The sequence below is a fragment of the Lytechinus variegatus genome, chromosome 17 (genome assembly GCF_018143015.1).
Source record: "Lytechinus variegatus isolate NC3 chromosome 17, Lvar_3.0, whole genome shotgun sequence".
Lineage (NCBI taxonomy): Eukaryota > Metazoa > Echinodermata > Echinoidea > Temnopleuroida > Toxopneustidae > Lytechinus > Lytechinus variegatus.
The window spans coordinates 28,212-53,384 of NC_054756.1; the positions used below are offsets into that span (position 1 = coordinate 28,212).

At 36.2% G+C, this 25,173-nt stretch overlaps 1 protein-coding gene across 1 annotated transcript; it reads right to left on the reverse strand.

The window, feature by feature from the left end:
• Positions 1-543: 543 nt before the first annotated feature.
• On the reverse strand, positions 544-24,865 carry LOC121430482 (ras-related protein Rab-23-like). Its single transcript, XM_041627750.1, has 6 exons — positions 24,755-24,865; positions 14,797-15,413; positions 14,346-14,431; positions 13,574-13,730; positions 7,654-7,820; positions 544-4,802 (listed from the first exon to the last, which is right to left on the reverse strand). Exons 2-6 carry the CDS (start codon positions 14,949-14,951, stop codon positions 4,663-4,665), a joined length of 705 nt encoding a protein of 234 aa, XP_041483684.1. The 5' UTR covers positions 14,952-15,413; positions 24,755-24,865; the 3' UTR covers positions 544-4,662.
• Positions 24,866-25,173: the final 308 nt, after the last annotated feature.

The following is a 25,173-nucleotide window of genomic DNA, read 5'->3' on the forward strand; positions in this document are numbered from 1 at the left end:
GGGGGGAGGGGGCCTCCCAGGCCCCCCTTGAGATCTCGGCCGTCGACTGCGCGATCGCACCGAAAAATTGGCAAACGGGTTGCCTGGGATATACTCTACAAAATTGTACGGTAATTTATTTCATGCGAATCACAATTAAGTGATTATGCTAATTAATGGGTAATTAGTATGCAAAATCATATTTTTTCCTATAACTCCCTTGTGTACATAAAAAAAATTGCGATATCAAATCAATTTTTCATGTATTATATTGTTTTTTTTTGCAATTTCTTATGTATTTCTTTGTTTTTTTACCTTTTGTTTTTCATTGTTTTGTTCTATGAAATTTGTTGGGGACTCTTCTGAGATCATAAAAAGAATAAAATAAATACATTTAGACCAGCACAACTAAAAATAATCATACATTTATGAATTTTGGTTGAAAACACAATTTGCATTGACTTTGTTACAGAAAACCATGTTTTTGAGCAATTTTTGGTCTGACAAGCACTTACATGTACATAACATTGCATAATTTCGGAACTAGTTACCCGGGTGACGCAAAATTGGTCTCAAAAGTTGCACAAGACTTGAAAGTAAAAAAGTCATTGAGCGGCGCGGTCAAAAAATTTCGCGCGGCAAAAAATATCACACAATTCGTTGAGGAAGGGGGCCTCCCAGGCCCCCCCCTTCCCCCGGCCTAGATAGGGTTACATAGCAAAGTAAGATTTCCTGCAAATTTCACAGATAAAAATTTTGACAAATGATAAACTACTCATTCAATGCTCATCATCAAGAATTTTATTTTTCAAAGATGGCATTTTCATATAAGCTGATATTACGAGGATTAAGAAGCAAAGTAAAATAGAAGTCAGATATTGTTGTTTGTTGGCTGAAAAGCACATATCTGACTGCTACTATAGTAACTAATAGATAAAACAGGCTATGTCACTTTGATAAAAGATTTGATATGTATCATAGAATGCTCCCTACATCATCAATCAAAAAGTCATAACTTACAAACTGATATAAACATCAACCTATTTCACAGGTGTCCCACGTGGGTAGCAGGCTAAAAATTAATATATAATTGCATGGGGCTACTATATGAACTCACAAGACAAAATTTGCTATGATATACACTTTAGATTGGATCCTTTAGAAATTTCACAGGCTCTTATTAGTGTACCATGGATTTCAGAGAACTAGCCTAACCCCATGTCATTCTATCATGGTAGCATCATCACCAAGATACATGTACTGTATGTAACACATTACCATTGAGAGCATTTTAGCCTGCCACATTACCATTGAGTGCATTACATATGTGTATAATATATACTTTGACCATGTAATGCTTCCTTTGTTAGCTCGATATTACATCGTGCAGTTGAACTTCTAGGTATGCAAGTCATAAAATCATTTAATAATGATATATATCATTTATAAGGTGCCAATCATCCATTTGCCTATTTAATAGTGCACTATACCTTGCCTATAGATCATCATTCAGCTGTAAAAATGCAATGAATTCATCCTGCTTGGTACCTATTCATCACTTTCATAAAATGATTTTGGTTTGTGTCTAATCCACATACATGTACATGTAGGTGAGATACATGCTGATATTTGGTTTGAATCGTTTCTTCCTTTACACTCATAATCAAGGCTCACTTACATGGCTGATTGAAAACAGAACTCAGTTAATTCTCTTTTAAGATAGAGATAAGAGTAATAATAATGCAAGTTGCAATTTGATTTTTATCTTTGGTGATATCCTTATTGACATAATAAAAAAAATCTCATTTTTTGTCATCAACCCTTTCAACACTGTACCAAATAAATTACCACTCTATGGTTTCCTAGTTGATCTACAAATAAAATCATTAGAGCTATTCAGTACTTTAATGATAAATACCTTTTCTACATAAGAAGCTGATAACAGAATTGTTAGTACACACATTTACAGGTACATAATAAAGGCAGTACTACAGTATATAGCTAGATTTATACATGTACATAATATTAAAATCATATACTTTGTTAGTATCAGTGTTGAAATAACATACATACTAAACACAGGTACCTTGTAATACCTGATGACCTTGATTATTGACATTATGATTGATACTAGTCTGATCCCACTATTAAACACAAAGCTTTACAATGGATTGATACTAGTCTGATCCCACTATTAAACACAAAGCTTTACAATGGATTGATACTAGTCTGATCCCACTATTAAACACAAAGCTTTACAATGGATTGATACTAGTCTGATCCCACTATTAAACACAAAGCTTTACAATGGATTGATACTAGTCTGATCCCACTATTAAACACAAAGCTTTACAATGGATTGATACTAGTCTGATCCCACTATTAAACACAAAGCTTTACAATGGATTGTAAAAGAACAATTCTGATTGGATCCCAGTCAGTGTTTTGAATAGAACATGTCTGATATTGATTGTAATTTAGCCATTAAATAGTTTATTTTGTTTGATAACAAACATACATGTAGAGCCCAGAATAAAGTGGCAACTTATATCAACAATGTAATTAACTAATCAACAATAAATTCATCACATCGGTTGATGGCCCAGCTTCCATTATGATACCCAAACATTTTCAAAAGATTTTCCATGTAAATTAACCACTTTACATCAATGACATGCCAATGTACTGTTGCGGACATTTAAGCCCTTCAGTTATATGTAGACTATTTAATGCTTTCATCTATCTCATTGTAAATCTAGCAGAGCATCTAAAGAGAGCATCAATTACAAAAGACACTTTGAATACAAAAGTAGGTATATCAACACAACTATATGTATATGTGTCTTGAAATGAAGAAATGCCATTGTGGTAAATTTAATCATTATCTGAGTTGGCAGATGTGACAGATTGCTGAAAACATGATAATTACTTCCAAAGGCCTTAGGGTTAGGTCTTTAGGAGATTCAAACAGGTTGAAAATAAACTTCTGTTTGAATTTAGGAGATTCCGATTGGTTGAAAATCAACTTCTGTTTGAATTCAGGAGATTCTAATTGGTTGAAAATAAACTTATGTTTGAATTTAAGAGATTCCGATTGGTTGAAAATCAACTTCTGTTTGAATTCAGGAGATTCTGATTGGTTGAAAATCAACTTCTGTTTGAATTCAGGAGATTCTAATTGGTTGAAAATCAACTTCTGTTTGAATTCAGGAGATTCTAATTGGTTGAAAATCAACTTCTGTTTGAATTCAGGAGATTCTAATTGGTTGAAAATCAACTTCTGTTTGAATTCAGGAGATTCTAATTGGTTGAAAATCAACTTCTGTTTGAATTCAGGAGATTCTAATTGGTTGAAAATCAACTTCTGTTTGAATTCAGGAGATTCTAATTGGTTGAAATCAACTTTGAATTATGAGTTGCTTTTGATTACAACTCTTTCTGCAAACCGCTTATAAATACACATGTACAAAAAAAAACTTTATTATTAAAAAACTGATCTCAGTACAAAGAGATACAATAGAATAATGTTCACAAGGTACAAGCATGCATGTAGTATGCAAGACAATCATAAAGAGAAATATTAGGTCTCCAGATATATTCCACTTGAAACTAAGTTGTAAAAAAATAACATTTGAAACCAGTTGCCCGTAGATTTCGATAAATAAGAACATTTCAACAACTGGTTCCAATTGGAACTAGTTGCAAGATGGTCCCAATTAAACCCAATTAGGCAACTGAAACCATTTTACAGTTGTGAGGGCGCTGCGGTGTAGTGGTAAGTCACTTGACTCGAGAGCCAAGGGTTCAAATCCCATCTGGCGCTCTCCATCCAGGTGTTAAATTGGTACTCGGTAGAATGTGAACGTCAATGTGATGAAATTGGCATACATGTAAGTGCAGTGGTAAAATATGGTTGCCTGACCAGGATGTTCCCCAGGGAGTGGAGATGGTGCACTTTATGTGTGGAACAGTGAAGGATCCAATGACCAGGGGTATAATAATTACATTAAAGCACTTAGAAACAGTATAGCGCAATATAAATGTAACATTATTATTATATGGTTGCAACTGGAACTTGTTGGTAATTTTTTTCAACTAGTTTTAGTTTTAATTGGATTTTAGTCCTGGGTAACTAATTCCTCAAGGTTTCTTATTATTTTCAATAATCTTTACATCCATATGACAAAACATTGAACTATGGAATGATATCTTATCACATATTCTACAATATAATATTTTATAACAATCTGTCTCTGGTCCATATCTAAAAGACTTCAGAGACCAATCACTTGCCAGCATAATAATAGTGCTGCTTAGATGATTGTGATAGATTCAAATCATAATCTACATGTATCCAATATTGAGATCAATCACAATTTGAGTTAGATTTTAAACTGTCAAAACTCTTTGATGTGTAGGGCCAGTACCTCTGATTGCTTATCAACTGTGAAAAGGACTCCAAAAATAAAAAAAGACACAGGTTGCAAACAGCTGGATTTCAGTATTACAGTAGCAACACATCTACAGATCATCTGATACATGTGATATCTAGTGATCTATAGTGATAAGGTCACCTGACACTTGCAATGCAGGTCATGTGATATATCATGCTACTGGACCTTGATTCCATACAATTATGCATCATTCTTATATGACTTATCTACATTAGAAGGAAATTCATCCTCAAAGTATTGAGCATTTAAAGGCACTCTTTTTGCCCTTTGTTCGTTGTTTCATAGGTTTCAGCTGTATTGTCTGATTAGCTTCGTTACCATTGCCGTTATTTTCACTCTGCGACGGTGTGGTGGATGTGTTGAATATACCTATGTGATAAGAAAACAATTGTAAGATTGATTAATACATTGTTTTTCTAGAGCACATAATACAAAATGTTTCAAAGCATTTTGCCTGATGGTCCAAAATGAATTATTTAAAAAATAATAACTGGCAAACAATTAAATGTTGTCTGCTCAACATCACATATAGACCTAAAGCATATACATGTACTGGTGGATTTTACAATCATTAAACTGGAGTGTTTCTGTTATCCTGCATCGAGATAACTTGACACTGTTTCAGGAAAGTTGCTAGCACTGACAGTTTATTGTTCTCTGACATTAAATAGTCACAAGACCTGGGGGGTCTTGTGAGTTAAGTATGACATATACCTGTAGTGGCACTTAAATCTCCAATTGCATGCTGAATATGTCATCACCAAATTAGTATATTTATGCTAAAAGATGATTAGCGCTACTGAATATAAGTCAATGAGATTGCGCATTAAAGGGATGCTCTGGGCTGAAGATATTTCTGTCTCAATAAATAGTGTAAAATTCAGAGCAAAATGCTAAAAATTTCATCAAAATCGGATAATGAATAACAAAGTTATTAAATTTCAGAGATTTGCATTATTCTGGGGAAACAGTTCTAGGCATGTCTTCATGAATATTCCTAATAGGTGGGCTGATGATGTCATGTCCCCACTTGTTCTTTTGTATCTTATATGAAATTAGGTTTATTAAAAAAAATTATACCAAGAACTAAAATAATTTGATTGACAACTGCAAGTGCATTTTAGTTATTTCTTGCTGCAACTTATTTCATCATAATGGAGACACATCATTTTAAATATTTATGAAAAATAACATAAAAAAAGGAAAGTGGGGATATGATATCATCAACCCAATGTTTATGAAGACATGCCTAGTACTGTTTCACCAGAATAATGTATATCTTGAAAATTCAATAACTGGGCAAGTCCAAGAATACGCGCGCGTTACGTATGGGACATTTCAGAGGCTTTAATGACCTGAAAAACAGTGTTAATTGACTTTGATTAGATTGAATACCCTCATGATGGTAGACATCTAGGAGAAGAATGATCATGGAAAAAATGGTGACATATCACCTTTTAGAGCGAAAAGATGGGCCGTTACGTATGGGACGCAGAAAAAAGACAATTTTTAAAACATTTTTTTCTAGTTGAGAATTCTCTGAAAGTATTTCATTTGACAACATGTAACTTAATGTGATAGAATTCACAATACTCTAGTACATCTAAGGCAAGTTTCATGCAATAAGCCAATACCCTCTAATTACAGACTCTAATTAAACAAATTAATGACATGTTACATATGGGACATTTTGTCCCCATTGAGAATGTACACAATTTTCCCCATAATTCAAAAAAATGAAAAAAATTAAAATATGGAAATAACAAGAGTTTCTATCTTTTAAAATGTTCTATTGAGACATATTTGATATTAATGAAAAGGAAATTAGCCATTTTAACATTATTTTTTCTTGTCTTTCATGGTTTCATGAATTTCTTATGTATTTCTATTGTTTTTTTATTTTTTTCATATTTTTCAATTTTCAATTTTTTCGCTTCAATTGTTTTCATTAATCAGTATTCATAACAAATCAGTCTTTAAAAACTAAAGAAAAGGTAAATAATCACTTTTTAGAGCACTCTTAAAATTTGTTTTTCTCCATTCACTTTTTACACAAATCTCCCCATTGACATTGTGTGTAATGGTCCCATACGTAACAATTTTTTAATTAACTTTTAATTAAAAAGTAAACTCTATTTTTGAAACTTTTTGGGGTATAACACTTTCATACTTTGTAAATTAGAACTTCCCAGAGATGCAAAAATACAAGTATTGTATTATGAGAAATAACTTTAAAAAATCCTCAAAATGTTACGTATGGGACATTCCATCCTTGGACAAGCCCTAATTTGCATAATTAATTAGATGACACCACTTTTTCCCAAAAAAATTAAGATGTTAGGGGGTCCATGTCCCACCTATGACTAAGTCTCACAAGTTTTGTTTTTATTTTCTATGAGTTTTTATAATTGTCCCATACGTAACGCCCATTCTACCAATTATTCTGTTTCTGTTTGTTTCTGTTTGTGGTAACTCCCGTAGGAACTCGACAGGACAGCATTTTGCTGGTAAACGCCAAGCAGGTATTTAACCAATTACCCTGGAAACATTTTACGTCTAGGTTAATCAGTCATAGTGGCTGACGTAATAGACGACAGATATCACTCTTGGGCCTTTTTATCAAAGTGGAGACAATGGCAGAGATGGGATTCGAACTCACAACCTTGCGATTATGAGTCCAATGCTCTAACCACTGGACCACACGACCCGTGCAAATTAGGTGCCCCAAATTAGCATAAATATTCATATTATCAAATTTTTCTTAATGAAGTTTCAAAATTCAACATTTGGGCTTTCTTACCCTACCAAAGATAACTTCTTAAATTAAAGATGAAATTTTGCCTTCTAGGGTGACCTTTTCTAGGACTTGCCCAACTTCGTTACTTGTTTTTCGATTTTGATGAAATTTTAAGCATTTTTGCTCTGTGAATAATACTCTATATATTTAGAAATCAATATCTTCAGCCTGGAGTATCCCTTTTTTTTAATCATTGTGAAACACCCTACCCCCCCCCCCTCCCCATCCCACCTCCTGCTTCTAATCCAATTCAAAACCAATTTTCACTGATTACATTAGATTTAGTTGGTGACAGTCCTAATAACAAAACAAGCCCACTATTTGTATTTTGTATTATAATTTCTTTCATTTTCCATAATGTTAAGGAGCATTAAAAACTTTTATCATTAGCTACAGATATGGGGTGAGCACAATCTCCCTTACCAATCTTGGCACTTATCGTTGAGTTATCTTCTGGTTCTGTTGAATGTAATCTCTCAATGTATCTCTCTGTAAGGTAGCGAAACACATCCTCCACATTCAGATTTTCCTTAACAGATGTCCGATAGAATCGAAGTTTCATCCTCTTTGCTAATGCTTCAGCTTCTTCTCTGTTTAGAATAAAATCAGTACACAGAATGAAAAAAATGAAGGTAACATACTGTAGAACCTTGCAAACACCTACATGTATTATTTGAAATAGCTTTCTTCTCACTTTTGAGAAATCATTGAAGAAAAAGTGGAGCGCCTCGGGCAGTCTTGCCTGCATTCATAGCAGCAGTACTACATGTATGACTTTGATCAAGTGGCCGAAGACTTGTGTAAGATGAGCAATGACAATGGATTACCGGTACGCCTAAGTCCACATTTCATTAACTACAAATACTGCTCATATATCCATAAACTACAGGTACATTTAAAAAAGATAAAAAGAAAAAAAAATAGGGATGGTCCAAGAGAGAAGATCACATAGACTGAAGGGGTTGGGGTAAAAACAGCTCTGAATAACATTTATTTGGCAGGACACAATATAAAAGAGGAAAGAATATAGTAAAATATGTAACAAGAGTGAAAGATAAAAGGGTTATCATAAGCCTCTCTAGAACCAGTAAAAATCCACTTCAAAATGAAAAAAAAATTGAAATTCATAATTGCATGCCACCTACAGTGAAATGACAATCAACCATGTAAGCACCCACACCATTAATCAGCATTGAGTATTCTGATCAGTCTGATAATATCATTTATTATTCCCATAAAATAGCCATAATATATTGCATGTTATGTCGAACCCAACATCAACTAGCACTAGTGACTGTGTGTCCCTAATACCCCCAGGCTTAACATGCATAATGAGCTTCATACATGATTGTATTCAGCAGTAGATTGTAAAGTGACATACATCGCTATTCCCTCACCATCAAGAGGATAGCAAGAACTATTCTCTCTTCCCTCACCAAGAGATGACAGCAAGAATTATTCTGTTCCTTCACCATCAAGAAGACAGCAAGAACTATTCCCTCTTCCCTCACCATCAAGAAGATAGCAAGAACTATTCCCATTTCCCTTACCATCAAGAGGATAGCAAGAACTATTCCCTCTTCCCTGACCATCAAAATGATAGCAAGAACTATTCCCTCTTCCCTCACCATCAAGAAGATAGCAAGAACTATTCCCTCTTCCTTCACCATCCAGAGGATAGCAAGAATTATTCCCTATTCCTTCACCATCAAAATGATAGCAAGAACTATTCCCTCTTCCCTTACCATCAAGAGGATAGCAAGAACTATTCCCTCTTCCTTCACCATCCAGAGGATAGCAAGAATTATTCCCTTTTCCTTCATCATCGAAGGATAGCAAGAACTATTCTCTCTTCCCTTACCATCAAGAGGATAGCAAGAACTATTGCCTCTTCCCGCATCATCAAGAGGATAGCAAGAACTATTCCCTCTTCCTTCACCATCAAAATGATAGCAAGAACTATTCCCTCTTGAACTACCCTCTTCCCTTACCATCAAGAGGATAGCAAGAACTATTCCCTCTTCCTTCACCATCAAGAAGATAGCAAGAACTATTCCCTCTTTCTTCACCATCTAGAGGATAGCAAGAATTATTCCCTATTCCTTCACCATCCAGAGGATAGCAAGAATTATTCCCTATTCCTTCACCATCGAAGGATAGCAAGAACTATTCTCTCTTCCCGCATCATCAAGAGGATAGCAAGAACTATTCCCTCTTCCCTCACCATCAAGAAGATAGCAAGAACTATTCCCTCTTCCTTCACCATCCAGAGGATAGCAAAAATTATTCCCTATTCCTTCACCATCAAAATGATAGCAAGAACTATTCCCTCTTCCCTCACCATCAAGAAGATAGCAAGAACTATTCCCTCTTCCTTCACCATCCAGAGGATAGCAAGAACCATTCCCTCTTCCCTCATCATCAAGAAGATAGCAAGAACTATTCCCTCTTCCTTCACCATCAAGAGGAAAACATATCCACTGCAAATGGGAAGGGGTTTAATGCAGAGACAGGAAGGATTTCTAAAGAAATGAGAACAATGCATGCCTCTAATGTTATTCAGTGGGTTGAAGGAGAACTGAACGAAAGCTAAATTCAAGATACTTCTTTTCTTCTGACATAGAGAGTGCTATAAAAATGCAAACTTGCTTCACTGGCAGTCTAATTTCATAATACACTGCAGGTTATGATAAGGAAAGAGATGTATTGATTTTCAATATTTCTATATCTGGAGTCGGAATCCAAAGAATATTGATTTGTAAAAAAAGGGGAGCAGATGAAGAACAACTGCTACATTCAAAACATGATGAAAATATTCAAGATATGTTGAATTGGGAGATTTCATACCAAAACAGAAGAAAAAATAAAGGGATTTTATAACTTAAGCATTGCTCTGTACTACGACACCTTGATCTAAAAGGAAAGTACTGTATGTACACAGGAACAAGAGCTTACATTATAATAATTTGTGTTCCCACCACGCTGTTTATATGTATTCATTATTGTATGTCCGTTGTTGATTTACACAAATATCTAAAAATCTCTTTAAACATGAAACAAGTATCATAATTTCACAAATATTAGATCAACAACTTTGAGATATGGCTTGACAGAAATAATTTGTTCCTCTCAAGTCAGTGACTATTTACAGTCAATATGCCTTTTGCTCTGCACAATAGCAAATATAGATTCCACGACAAACTGAGCAAATGGTACATAAGATTTATTTCTTTTTTGCATTTTTTTTGTCTGCACAGAAAATTAATAACTTCTCTATTCAAGAGAGTTATGTGTAATGAAAGAAAAAATGCTGTACACTCCAAAAGCCACAAATATCAAAGTGGAAACACGTTTCAATAAAGTACAGAATCCCTTAAGTATCAAATGTGAATTCATGCCTTCTCCCATATAAATGAATACAAGGATGTTTGTGGCTGATTATCAAGTTAATTTGAGATAATTTAGCTTGTTAATGTCAATGTGTTTAAATTGTCTTGAACTTATTGTCAGCCTATATTGTTTGTAACTGTTATTTTATGAAAACCAATAAAAATAGAAAAAAGGAAATACAAGCAATAGATTAAATTCAATTCATACATGTGAGAAAGCACAATTCTATTTTAATATTAAAGAAATTACAACTTCTTGTAGGCAACTTTATTGGTGTTCAGAATCTCATTTCCAGACCTGCCAACATTTGAAAATGGAAAAAAGGAGTCCACGAATCACGTGGAAAGCCGAACTCCCAACGGCAGGGGTCAAGGGGGTGCAAGCTGGAGGACATTTAGGAAATTTCACCTTAAAAACAATCCTTCTGGAGCCCTTCTTCAGCTTTTTATGCCTTGTCCTTTCTCTGGAGCCTTTCATAAGTGGCTTTTTTGGCACCATGTATTACCTCTCTTGAGTAAGTACAAGTATGGCATAGTTTCTTTCTACTCTCCAGAGATGCCAACTTTTGGAAATCAGAATTAGGGAGGATTTGCAACCGCCACCAAATTATGTGCGCGTAGCGCACACCTCGAGCGCGGAGCGCTCGACCCTTGCGGCCGGGGTCCAGGGCCCGCCTTAGGGCCCTGGAAGCTCTGGGTTTCTAGATGCTCTCTGGTGCAATCTGACCCTTATTTTGGGGCATTTCACATGTTTTGAAATAAACATTAATCCCACTTTTTTAACATTAAAAATATCAAATATGCATTTTCACATGTAAATAAAAAATGAGGGGACAAAAGTACCTGTTCAACAACAATAATAATAAGGATGAATTATCTCTATCGGCTATAGGCAGGTTATGTTCCATTATAAATCCAGTAAAGAAAAGCTCAGCGCTGGTCCCTTGCTTGGTGAAATAAAGACAACAGGGTACTAGTGGAGCTCGAAGATCTTGTCATCGCAATGTCCGGAGGCCTATGCCGTTTGCTCCCGAACGAAAGTGCTTCTGAATTATATCATCACGACCTCCCTGCTAAACTGAAATGTCCACGCTGCAAATTGCGCAAAATGCATGGTAAATTCCTCTTTCCGACTTCCGAACACACAGGTACTGGAGACTGTATCAGTCTTATACTTCTGAGACCATTTCTTGGTCTTCTTTTGTTGATTTTCCGCCATTTCGTGTCAATATCAACCCCTCAATACGCCGAAATCACACACCGACATTCCACCGCACGACTCGACAAATCCAGTGGCCGCGAGTGCACACGCCTCGCAAAGCTAGTCGGGCCTACCGGCCTGGTGCACAGTGGATTCCCGTTGGGCATATCACATGCACCAGCTTTTCGCTGCTCCTTATTTGTCTACTTTTCACACAGAATTTAGTAGCAGTGAACGTAATGGAGTTACTACATGCTAAAGTTAGCAGACGATACATGTCCTTCCTATCCAATTTGATCAATGCAAAAAAATTGTAATTTCGGGAGAATAAGGATAGTAATCGTAAGGGCGGGAGTTGGGATGAATTTTCGGGAGCCTCCCGATGAAATCGGGAGGGTTGGCATCTCTGACTCTCCATAGCCAATTTATGTACCATCAGAGAACTTAATGTTCTTGTGCTCAGGCTTGCTCTCTGCTTAGTTTTGTTCTTTACCACGATGGAAAATACTCTTTCACAGTCACTGTTGCTATGAAAAATTAGCAGAACTGCTTTCATTGTTTTGCATATGCCATAGGATTAGGAGGGAGTCTCTGTGTGCCTTTAACAGACTAAAAAAGGGGTCTAAAAGTTTGCAAGAATCGGCACTGAAACGGCAGACTTGTAAAATCCAAAGCATTTATCTCACTAAGCACAAAGCACATATAAAAATATCAGGACAAAATATTAGTTTAAAATGTTACCGTTTCTAAACCCTCAGCTGGCGAAACAATCCATTTCCCACACGGTATTCCAGAACGGTAGTAGTATCGCTATAGCGGAGGCACGCAAGTGCTGCGCTGCATCGTATGCATAGAGTTACATTCGCACTACACGCGCTATGAATCCTCGCGATCGCGGGCGAACTGTCCAATGTCAATACACACGATCGCTGTCGGATAAATAGAGCGCTGGCCGTGGCTTGTTGTGCTTCGTATATGCACACACGGAGCACAGGCCCATCACGCGTTCTCATCCATTGAACTCTGAACTCCACGTACGCGCGCGTAGTGCATGCGTTTAATTAATGTTACGCACGGTATATAGTTACGATCCCACACACGTGCGTACGTACGTAAATGTAACATTGAGAGGACTCAGAGAGAGAGAGAGAAAGAGAGCCGTAGGCAGACGGAAAGTGCGTCATTTCCCAAAGAAAATCATCTGAAATACAAAGAAAACGGAGTTCTCCGCTTTTGGGCCGCTATAAATTCTGAAAAACGGAGAAACTCCGCAAAACCCGGAGAAGTTGGCAGGCCTGCATTTCTCACATAATTAAAAAACAGCATGAAATATATTCATCTACAAAACAATACAATAATTCAATTCAATTTATTTGGCAAATTAAAACAATCAAGAAGTTACAAAATAAACAAATACATAAGAATTAGCCAGGACCTCTGTAAAAGCATCCAGTGCTTATATAGATACCTACATGTATAATAAAAGGGGCACAACAGATTATGGGAGACTGTGTTCAATCTCCCAAATGAGAGACTTTTTATTCTTTTATAGACACTGTCTCTAGCTTGAAAGACCAAATTTCTTTGTTAACATTTGCTGCAAAGGCAGAACAACATTTCATTGAAATTTAGATACCTCATGAAAAACTAGCTCTTTTCACCGTCATCTAATAATTTGTACTTTCATTTTTGTTACATTTTTCTATCATCCACAGTTTGCCTCCTCTGATAAAAATATGAATAATATACTTACGGTTCTAGTACTGCTTGCTCTACCAAGTCTATCTTGTTTTGCACAAGGACAAGAGGAATGTTTCCAACTTCATCTTCCACTTTTACTCTCCATTTATCAATTGCTTCAAATGAATCTCTGTCTACTGTAGAAAAGACTAATACACCAGCCTGGGCACCTGAAATAGAAAACAAAATGTTTCTCACAACACTATGTACACAAGAGTTTGGAATTATATCCGTTATCCACACACATCAATTGTTCTCACACCATGGCTAATGTCATCATCATAATCATTTTCAGTCTTCATTTTCCCTCTTACAAGTACGAAGGGTAAATTCTAATCATGACACTCCTTTCTTTCACTTTTTTCTGTCTTTTCGTTCAAACCAACCTTAATGCTTTCCTTCTCCCCATATCTTTTTATCTATAAACGTAATCAATGATCTTTCCTTTCCTCTTTATGCCATCTACTTATGGACACTATGCTCTTTGCACAAAATATCTCAACCCACATCTATATTAATACCATTTCCATATCAACTGAAATACATTTGTACATACATGTAAATGCATGCATTATGAAGAACATTCAAACCTGAATAAAAACATCCATCCATACATCATATTACACAATAGGTTCTATCTACTATCATAAAGTGGGAGAAGTAATACAGTACCTCTGTAATATTATTTAATGATAGTAACATACCTCTGTAATAATAGTGATAGTAACATAATTCTTTAATATGATTTAGTGACCTCTGTAATATATTGTGTGATAGTAACATACCTCTGTAATATGATTTAGTGATAGCATCAAACTCTTCCTGTCCTGCTGTATCCCATAGCATCAATCTAACATCTTCTTCATTGAATCTGAAATAAATCACAAAAAACGTTGAAAATAAAATAAACATTTCACTGTTTTTAATTTCATATTTATTGTTTGGACAAAGGACATTACATATAATCAGCTGCTTTCAATTCTATTCTTGTTGCTTGGATATTAAAAATAATCATCAGTTTAGGAAAAAAAGAAGAATATTGAAAATAAAATAAACATTTACTGTTTTTAATCCATACTTATTGCTTGGACAATGGACATGACAAATAATCAGCTGTTTTTAATTCTATGCTTGTCGCTTGGATATTACAAAATATTTTTTTTTACTCTTGAGCATGAAATTGCTATCCTCCACTTAATTTTGAAGAAAAACAAAACACATTTTTGGATCACTTACTCTATTTGTCTTTCTAGAAAATCAACTCCGATGGTCTTCTTATAGTCTTTAGTGAAGATACCTTTGCAATATCTCTGGATCATACTAGACTTTCCCACAGCTCCATTCCCAACAATCACTACCTTGATGGCTATCTCAATGTCCTCTTCCTTCATGGTTATTGGCTAGTTCAAACACAAAAAGGTTCCTTATTGGCTGGCTAAAAATAGGAATGTTCCTGATTGGTCAGTTCATATATAGAAAAGCACTGGTTGTCAGTCAAAAACAGGAAGATTCCTGATTGGCTGGTTAAAATCAGGACGAATCCTGATTGGCTGGTTTCAAACAGGAAGTTTCCTGGTTGGTAGATCAGAAGGTCAAAGGTAGCAGAAATCAGACAGCATCTAGAAACCAACAGGTCAAGGAATCAAACTCAGATATTTGACCATGGCCTGATGCAGCTGTGTCTTTAGAACCATGAAGTTCCTGGCTTGTCAACTGGAAACGCTGAAAGTTAGGAACAGCTTTGTGGAAGCTTTGTTTCAATCTATGGGCGCCCTACAATGAAACATCACATCTGGCTCATCCGAAAGTTTATGAGATAACCTCTTCTCCAGCTTTAAACGGTGCATTCAACCCTGCATGAAGAGAACAAAAAATGAAAATGGTAGAATTGCATTACTTTTAAGATCAAATTGTCTGAGGAAATTACAACATGGATGTTGCGCCAAGCTAAAATGTAATTCTATTTCCAAGTGACATGAGAGAAATTATACAAAAGGGGTTACGTCAAAGTTAAACAATTTCCTAACATGTTCATGCATCGATCTTTACATTATTTTTCAAATGAAAATCACATTGCTTTTTTTTAGTGGAGGTAGTAATAGCACGCCATTACTTTGAAATGATTTGATCAAGTACAGTCCACTGAGCAAAAAAGTGTGAAGAAATCAAATCTTACATCATGTTTTGAAGGAAAAGCATTTCAACCTTTTCAATATACGAGGGGTGTGTTTAGGCTTCCATCGTGAAGACAGAATCAGAATTTTCAAGCAATGTTTCAGAATGTCAATCATAAACATGGTTCAGGGAGTGCTGTCTGTGCTTTATTTTTCAGAGGCTCAATCATGATCTCCAGCTCGCTTTGCACATTTTCTGTTATTTAAGCAGGAAAGCGACATTAACTCGGGTGCACATTTTTTAGTCCCCCCCCCCCCCGAGTGTTGCACTATGGTTGAACCCTCAGTTCTCATGTACTTGGTATAGCCATAGAAGTTCCACAGTGGTGTGAACAAAAGTACAAACATTAAAAGTACATGTACATGTAAGATATCAGTTTCGGTTTTTGTTTGTGCTACTGACTTAGCCATGTCTCCTCATTATGATTCATGTTCCGTTTAAATGTAGTTTGATCCCTTAACATTCGTTGTGATGAAAACGAAAGGCATATTGAAACGTCATTTAAATGAAAATAAACATAGACGCAATCACGCATCCATGTTTTGAACTACACTGTACATGTAATTACACATGAAAACATTGATTCTGGCCTGAAAGGTGGAAGCATATAGCACCCAATGTACGGCATTGTGGAATAGAAATTCCATGCATGCAAAGAATATTAATCGCAAAACCCCAATCCTTGCTTACAGTATACCGTACATGAAACAATTGTTACAAATTTAGACCTTTGAACCAACTCGCATAAGCTGTGACCTTTGACCTGCGCCCTGCGGACTCCAAATGGAAACTAAGCCTGTACATGTATTTTGGCATCATCTACCTACACACCCTAAAATCCATTAAATATTTTTTGAGTTATTGCGCAGAAACCATGCCGGGGACGGACAGACTGAAGGACGGCAACGCTTAATGCCCATCCGGACTTCGTCTGCGGGGGCATACAAAGTACAGGTACCTCTTTCAAGACTTTTATTAAAATCTTCTGAAAACTTTTTTTACTCCTAGCATTTTATGTGCTTTGAGCACTCTACAGAGTGGATTTGACGCTTTACAAGTCACATTATTATTTCCTTTAATTCTTAAAACAATAATACCAAAGGTTCATATAGGCACAACTACTGTGAGCTTCCGCTGCACACAGTTGCTTAGTCACTAGAGCATCCATGGGTGAAATTAATTCACATCAGAAATGATGTGAAAATGCCATCACTCAATGTCTTTGGTTTATTTCTAAAACCTTTTAAGGCATACACATTTCTTACACAAATTACCCTTTCTACTGATGTATCCTTTTTCTCTTGGGTGCTCTTAGCCCCCTCCCCCCATTTATTATTATTATCAGATCTTCACATACATGTATGCAGTCTAAAGGGCCTTTTCACACGTAAATCTTGAATCATCATTGTAATAATGATTGCAAAATTCGTCTTTAGAATCATCAGACCTTTCACACGCTCACTCGAAAACTGTGATTTGAATTTGAATTCCCAAGCAAAGGCGTTATATGTGTCCTTGGTGACTTGTCAATCAAAGCACTGTATTGCAAATACATGATAATTGTATTATTTACCGAAAATCTTGAAAGGTCACGAAAGCTCTGCCCCCCAGAATATTTTTGGAGGTCAAACCTTTCACATCCGAAATTTGTACCATAATTTGAGTGAATTCATTTTGAGAGGAATTCATCTCCGCAGTAGAATTTGAATTTGTAATTGTGATTAGCGTTCTAGTTTGTTTTCGCACAAGCTATATTCGTCATTAGCCTTGGAATAATCATTTAAATTTAATCACAATTATGACTTAATTTTTTTTACCATGTGAAAGGGTGGCTTATATACATGTACATGTATATGTGCATGACAACCTGAATGGCAGAGTAAATTATACTATGGAGACATACATCTACTTCCATACAATAGTCAAGGTTTCTCTGATACAGAAAACTTCCTTCGCATTTTTTTATAGTTCTTTTAATATCACCTACACATGTACAAGGTAGCTTGGCATGGAATGTGTTGTACCTCCAGAGAGAGAAAAATAAATCATGCTTGCAACTTTTCTTTAAGACTGTTGATTTACATGTATGAATGTTGGTAGGGGAAGATAAGGCATTGGCAAGATATTATTGTCTGAAAATTTTTGCATGATTGGATATAAACAGCAGAACATAAAATTGAGGCCTACATGTAGAACCTTACAATATACATGTAGTAGTAGGCATTTATCTTATTCACTATATTTTTCTATTTTTCACTTTTGATAACTTTATTTGCCAAAAATACATGTCTTACAGTAACATTACAACTGACATGTTATTCTATCTTGAATACTATTCAGTGCTTGCCATACATGCAAAGTCCCCCCCCCCCCCCCCCCGGTATCTGCCCTACATTATTTGAAAGCTACACTTTAATATACACAATGTGGAATTTTTTCAAATATCTTTAAACTTTCAATTACTGTACTTCTATCTGGGAAGTAATTTGTGGTGAGCAATTATTGATTTATATTAGGCTATGACAATCATTGAGTGATAGTGAGTGCCATTGATTATTTGGAGAAGTTGTTTTTAGGAAGTCTCAGCAGAACAGAGGTCTTTGACTGTACAGTATACAATATGGAGTGTTTTTTTTATTGAGGCAGTATTGAGAACCAAAGCTTTCATTCGAAAAAGTACCCCCAAAATAACAATTACAGACACTGAAGGCAAAGTGGAAATTAGACCAACTGGGTAGGCTTTATACGTATGTACTGTAGGGTGTGTTCAATGTCGGTTTTTAAATTTAAATGGCAACATGAAACTTGATTGAAAACATGGTTTACAAAAGGCAGATATGAGAAACATTTTTAGGATGTGTTCAATGTTTACTATTCCTGGTCGTAAAAGCAAACGTCTTTCAAATCACGATTTGGAGGAAAATTTAAACGTCAAAAAAGATGCGTCTGTTTAAAAACGTGTTCAGCTCAAATTTACGACCTTGAGTATCGCGAAAGCAACATTGAACAAAATTGCGTTTTGAAACGTCTTTAAATTTGCTTTCACGGTGGAAGCCTACACAAACAGGTGCCAGAACCAACCTTTCTTGTGATGGGTCAAACTGAGCACTAAAGCTGCGCTAACAAAAGCGGGAAATTTAAAGAACAAGTCCACCCCAGAAAAATGTTGATTTGAATATTATAGAGAAAAATCAAACTACATGTAGCATAATGCTGAAGATTTCATCAAAATCAGATTTATAAAGATTTGCATTATTCAGTTGTACCAGTTCTAGGCATGTCTTCATGAATATTCATTTATACGTGGACTGCAAATGTCATATCCCCAAGTTGCCATATTAAGTTGGTGACCCCACTAGCTTTACTCACTCATTCCTGATAAACAGACACAATTCAATTCATCTTCAAGCATCCTTGTTCTAATCCCCTAGCTGGGGTATCCATTGAGAGCAAGTCATGGGGAACAATAGAAATTCATTTAGATGGGGAGGGCTGTACAAAAAACAGTGCAATAAACTTTAAATTGGAGTTCATTTGTATTGAATGGAAAGTTAAGTATCAGGATATTAGTGGAGTTGATTGGTCAGTAATAGACGTTTATTGATCCTTTGTATGATACCCAGGCTTGATGATACAAGTCAAGTGAAGTACATGTATCGTCTGCGACCCATACATGTATTTGTGTTCAAAGTAAAATGGAATATTACATCAAATCATAAAGCTTGTATCATCATCCCAACAGAACTGGAGCAACGTACAGCTCACATTTCTGGTGTTGTACATGAACTTGTTCAATCTCTTCTTTCAAAATATGCATTTGAGAAATCCTTCAAAAAATTTCAAGACTCTTTTCGAAATTTTAAAGTACAGAGGACATTTCAATTTTCTCCATTCTATAGATCTGTCTTTCACTTCAACTTGTATGATCTGATCATGATCAGAGATGAAATGAAGCATACAAAAAGCTACATTTAATTGGTCAACTTGCTAATAACTGCTGCAAAACCACATTTCAAATTTCCTGTACATGTACATGGTTTGAGTGTCAGTGTAGAGCCATCGATAAATAGGCTACTGTCTGCATGTGACACACTTACATGTAGCTCAAACACTGTATAGGAAATACAAAGATATTTATTGAGACCTACTCTACATGTACATGTAGCCCCACATCCATCGAGCACAATGTAACACTCTACACCTTGTTTTAGTGTTTAATATTGGGTGTTAAAGCGGGTGTAACAATACACCACCAAGAGCTTGTTTATAGTGTTTAATATTGGGTGTTATTAAAAGCGGGTGTAACAATACCCCACCAAGAGCTTGTTTATAGTGTTTAATATTGGGTGTTAAAGTGGGTGTAACAATACCCCAAGAGCTTGTTTATAGTGTTTAATATTGGGTGTTAAAGTGGGTGTAACAATACCCCACCAAGAGCATAGTATGGAAACTGTGGGATTACACACTGTTAACTGATTCTGGGATAACCTTTATCCTTTGGAATTTGAGAGAGAAAATCAACAAATTGCAGTAGACATGTCTCAAAGTGTATTTATCCAGTATCAGATTACGTCTCTAATACATGTAGCTGTTACAGGTGAAATGTTATTGCAGCAGGGACCTTTTAAATTGCAACATGTTAATGGGTGTGTTTATGCTTCCATTGCGAGGACAGAATCAGCGATTTCAAACGTCGATTCAAAACGCCGATCGTAAACGTGGTTCTGGATGTGCTGTTTATGCTTAACTTTTCAGAGCAAATAATGATCTCCTGCTGGCTTCGCATCGTAAAGCGAGGTCAAATTGGGCACACCTTTTTTTGAAAGTTTTTTTCCAATTGTTGTTATTATACGTAGAGATAACATGGAGCAATACGACTGTATTTGCCCGTGGATTTTCATCTCAACGGAAGCATGTACCAAATGACGTCATTTAAACACGTTTACGATCGTGGTTCTGTTTATACTTCCCCAGAAAGCCTGATTCTGATCAAACAACGTTTACAAACGCACCTTTTTGTGAGTTTACGATCGGCGTTTTGAAACAGCGTTTAAATGAAAGTAAACATGGACGCAACCGTGTTTTGGACTAATCACGTTAGGAAACGCTGATTCTGGCCTGAAAAGTGGAAGCATAAACACGGCCAATATTGCACATGAACAAATGGAGAGGCGTACCAGTTTGCAGTCACATAGAGTGCATGAAGAAAACAAAGAATTTGGATAAGAGACAGACCTGGAAACTTGACTGCAGACCTCTGCATTTTTCCAGTACATCTGGTAATAAGGTAATATTTTCAGAACATACCTGTACTTTAAAAGTGGTCTCAAAAAGTTTATTTCAGGTACAGTAGATTCTCCAATATACATGTACCAAGACACAAATTGTTCCATTTTTTTCTAAAGAGCAATTTTTGATCAGGAGGTTACAATTGGTTGGAGACTTAACATGGTCTGGGCCTGCAGACTAACGAATGATGTTTACTGATATCATGCAGGATTATGACATCATTGACGTCTAGATCAATTCGCTGCAGCCATTCTCAATACGTTGTAAATCAAATTTTACATCACAATTCACATTTAATAATACCTCATACCTGTACATGTAATTTTCCAAGCTACATACATGTACACATACTGTACATGTATTGGTATTACATGTAATTTGTACGGGTTGAATTTGGTCACTTTTTATGATCCTATTGTCTATTTTACACTCTTCTTTCCATACTTTTCTTCACTTTTTATTTCCATGCCATTGTCACACTTCTTTCTCTCATTCCTAATAGTTTCTGCATACCGGTATTAGACATATTATTCCATTGCCATTCAAACTGCAGCTTTAAAAGGTTTCTGTAAGTCTGTTTCTCATAAATTTGTATTCAGATCATTCTTCTTCACTCCTACATGTAGCATCCTATCTCACCCTGATTGGTTCATCTTTCGTCCTTGATCCTCCCCCTCTCTTCCATTTTCTCTTCACTGTTGGCTTACTTTCATCATGTGACCCTAAGATTAAATATGTACAGTGTTTAAAAACAACAACAACAGAAGTAGTGAGCTTTGGATTTTAGGCCAATAAATCACAGCATTTTGTTGACACCTTTATTTTTTAGTTAGTTCAGCTAGAATTATTTAGGTTCTTGTTTGATGCTTCTCCAAGCTGTTTGGTGTGATTTTAGTTCACTAATTTTTCATGATTGATTTTTGTGACGTGTATCACATACATGTTGTATCTGCGATCATTCAGCCACTCTACAATTTCATTTGGAAAAAGACACCCTTTCAGGCCATAAAATGTTTCCATGATATTTTCCCCTTCTTTCTCTATCTAACCAGAGACGTACATGTTCATATAGGCGATCATGGCATGCCACAAATCTCTGTTCCTTGCTGTTTGAATCAGCTCCATCTCCCGTTGACCCTCACCTCTCTCTTTCTGTAATCCATGCATTCCAACAGACTGGTCATCCAATTCAACCATTTCCTTCCTCTTCCCTTCCTACCTTTTATCTTCCCCATCAATGCTAAATTTCCAAGACTGTCCTTTCAAATTACATGTACACTGTACAAAACTTTTCCACTTACACTGGTGAATTGTAAGGTTTTTTCCCGACTTTATATCCCTTGCCCTTTTGGCATACCTCCCCCCCCAAAAAAAAACCCTCTCATGGAGACAGCTATCATCCCCTTGCCATGAAGTTAATTTCCATTCTGGATAGCAAGCATGTGCAGTCCATTTGGTATACAATCATCATAAATTCCAAAAGTTATGCCATTGTTGATTCTCCAAAACGTAAATGAATTTTTAAAGTAAAAAAAAAAGGATGGAGGGACACTGAATATTCGTCATAGATTTTCTTGAGTCCTTCAATATTTTTGCCTGGTTCACTAAAAATTTCCCTCTATTCCTTAAAGGGGAATCCAGCCTTGGCCATAAAATGTTGTGTTGGGAAGGAGAAAAATAAATTAAACAGAATGGTGAAAGTTTGAAAGAAATTGGACAAACAATAAGAAAGTTATAGCTGCTTTAAAATTGAGATCACTAATACTATGTAGATTTCAAATTGGCAACTGGGTAAGTAAATTATGACAAGGGGCAAGGACAACTTTCCCATAGGCCATGTACTTTATTATCAGGGATTTGTGGTTTTCTCCTAAGTACCCATTCCCCTTGTGCAGTAATCTAAATATAACCCATGTAGTATATTGTTTTATGTCCTCATGAAAGAAAAATATTTTAAATAAAACTTTTGGGAAAAATGACATTTTAGCCATAATATGTATTGGAGTACATGGAAGAGTAGTCCTTGCCTTACATCACTATGACATCCCATATGCGGCCAATTTGAAGTCTCCATGAGTATAGTGATTACCAATATTTACAACTTTTAAAAATTCATATCTTTCTTTTTGTGTTTGTCCAATATTGTTCAAACTTTCACCGATCATCTTGTCTGATTTTTTTTCCTTATAAAAACAAGTTTTTATTTTGGTTGGATTCCCCTTTAATCATTTTTGGTGCATCATCCAAAGCACTTTGGTGGGATATTCAGTTCAGTGCTCGTAGTTTTCTGCATTCTAAGAGCATGGTATGTAAAATTACCGTAAGTAATGGTGTATTAACCGCACCTTTTTCTCGGCGGGATAGAAGCAAAAGCTGGGGTGTGGTTTATACACGGCGACGGGTCTGAGCCAGCCCGCCGTAACCCCTCCCGTACATGTACGATGTCTACCAGCTCACAACACATCGAGTGGCCGGCCAGGCAATGTTGTTTAATAATTAATAGTATTATATCAATTATTTATAATCACATAATATATTTTATTATTTGTAAAATAATTTTTATCTATAAATTAATCTTTAGAACGGCATCGCTATTCGGAAGTACGTAATACATAAGCGGTTAAAGGGTCGACGCCATTGTATTTGCGTTTGTTTACATCGGTATTACATGTGGATCGGGGGGTCTAGGCGATATCGGTCTGGTAAGAATCCTTTTTTTTTCTTACCTTTTTTCCCCTTTTTAAACCTTCCTATGCATTAGGTGTAGAAAGGCGTATAGTTAAATAAAATCACTATTAATTACGTGATTTTTAACAAAAAAGATGGATTTCCAAGGGGAATCCATCTCTATTTATTTGGTTCTCTTAAGGGTATATGGGCGGAGATTCAAGACTCCATGATGAAGTATATGTCAATTTTTTTTAAAGCATCATCATGGAGTCCTCAAGACTAGGAAAGTCCACTACTACATGTAAGCAGAAACATATCCGGACTCGATGTTGCATCGGCCAATAAATATCATTAATCGTAAAATACCTGCATCGGCAAATAAATATCATGAATCGTAAAATACTTGCATCAGCCAATAAATATCATAAATCCTATATCTATCGGCCAATGCAATGCAAGAGTAAGCCTATAGATGTATATTTAGTAGACTGATTTTTACTCTCCAGGAGGCTCCAGCCCAGGCCAGGAGGCTCCAGCCCAGGCCAGGCTAGGCTGAGCCTGAGGGCGAGGGAGGCCGACACGCTAGGCCGATTTTTGGTGCTAGCGCCGATGCTGTGTACCGTACCCGGCGCTGCCGACCGGGCGGTGTGGCAGTTGTCATGGAAGGAAGACGCCAGTTGCGGCAGGCGCAGGCACAAGAAGAACAAACCCAATATAAAACTACAAATACATGCTCTCTACAAACAATAATATGATAATTAGTCACATAAGATAACGTATGAGTGAATCAAGATTACAATTCTATTACTCCATTTGTTAATTAAATTAAAAAAATTGGGGAAAAGTCGATTTTATTCAGTTTTATCTGATCGGACTCTTTTCTTTCCCATTCATTCACACAGTGCATCATGCATCGCACGCACAGGTCTATCTACGCCCGGCGACACACGCCCATCATCATTTTTCGATAGCACAATAAATGACCTTTTCATGTGCAATTTCAGTTGATTCTCTCACAGAAACAACTAAAAATGGATACAAAAATAAATATCGTACTTACTAGTTTAAAAATTTCCAATATGAACTTGTCCAAACTTCGAGAGTACCTGGAATAAATCCACGGCTCAAATTCAACACTTCACTTCGCCGTCGTCGACATTCCTCAGCTCTGATCAGACTTTTAGTCACGTGATATTGAGCAGGCGAGCTACAGCTCGCTTGCTCGGGCCCATGGGGGCAAACGGGGGGGGGGGGGGGGGTGGGCGAGGTGGGGCTGTTCTGATTGGACATTAGATCCTATATCGTTTTAGGTTCATGGTTATACCATGTTTAGCTCCATGGGCGGAAATCTTAGAGGGGACTGAGAGACGCGTCCCCCCTACCCAAGGTAGCTATTGGGGGGGGGGACACAATATCAAATGTCCCCCTATTTTTTTTTCTTTTAATGATGGAAAAAAATACATCATTCAAATATGAAAC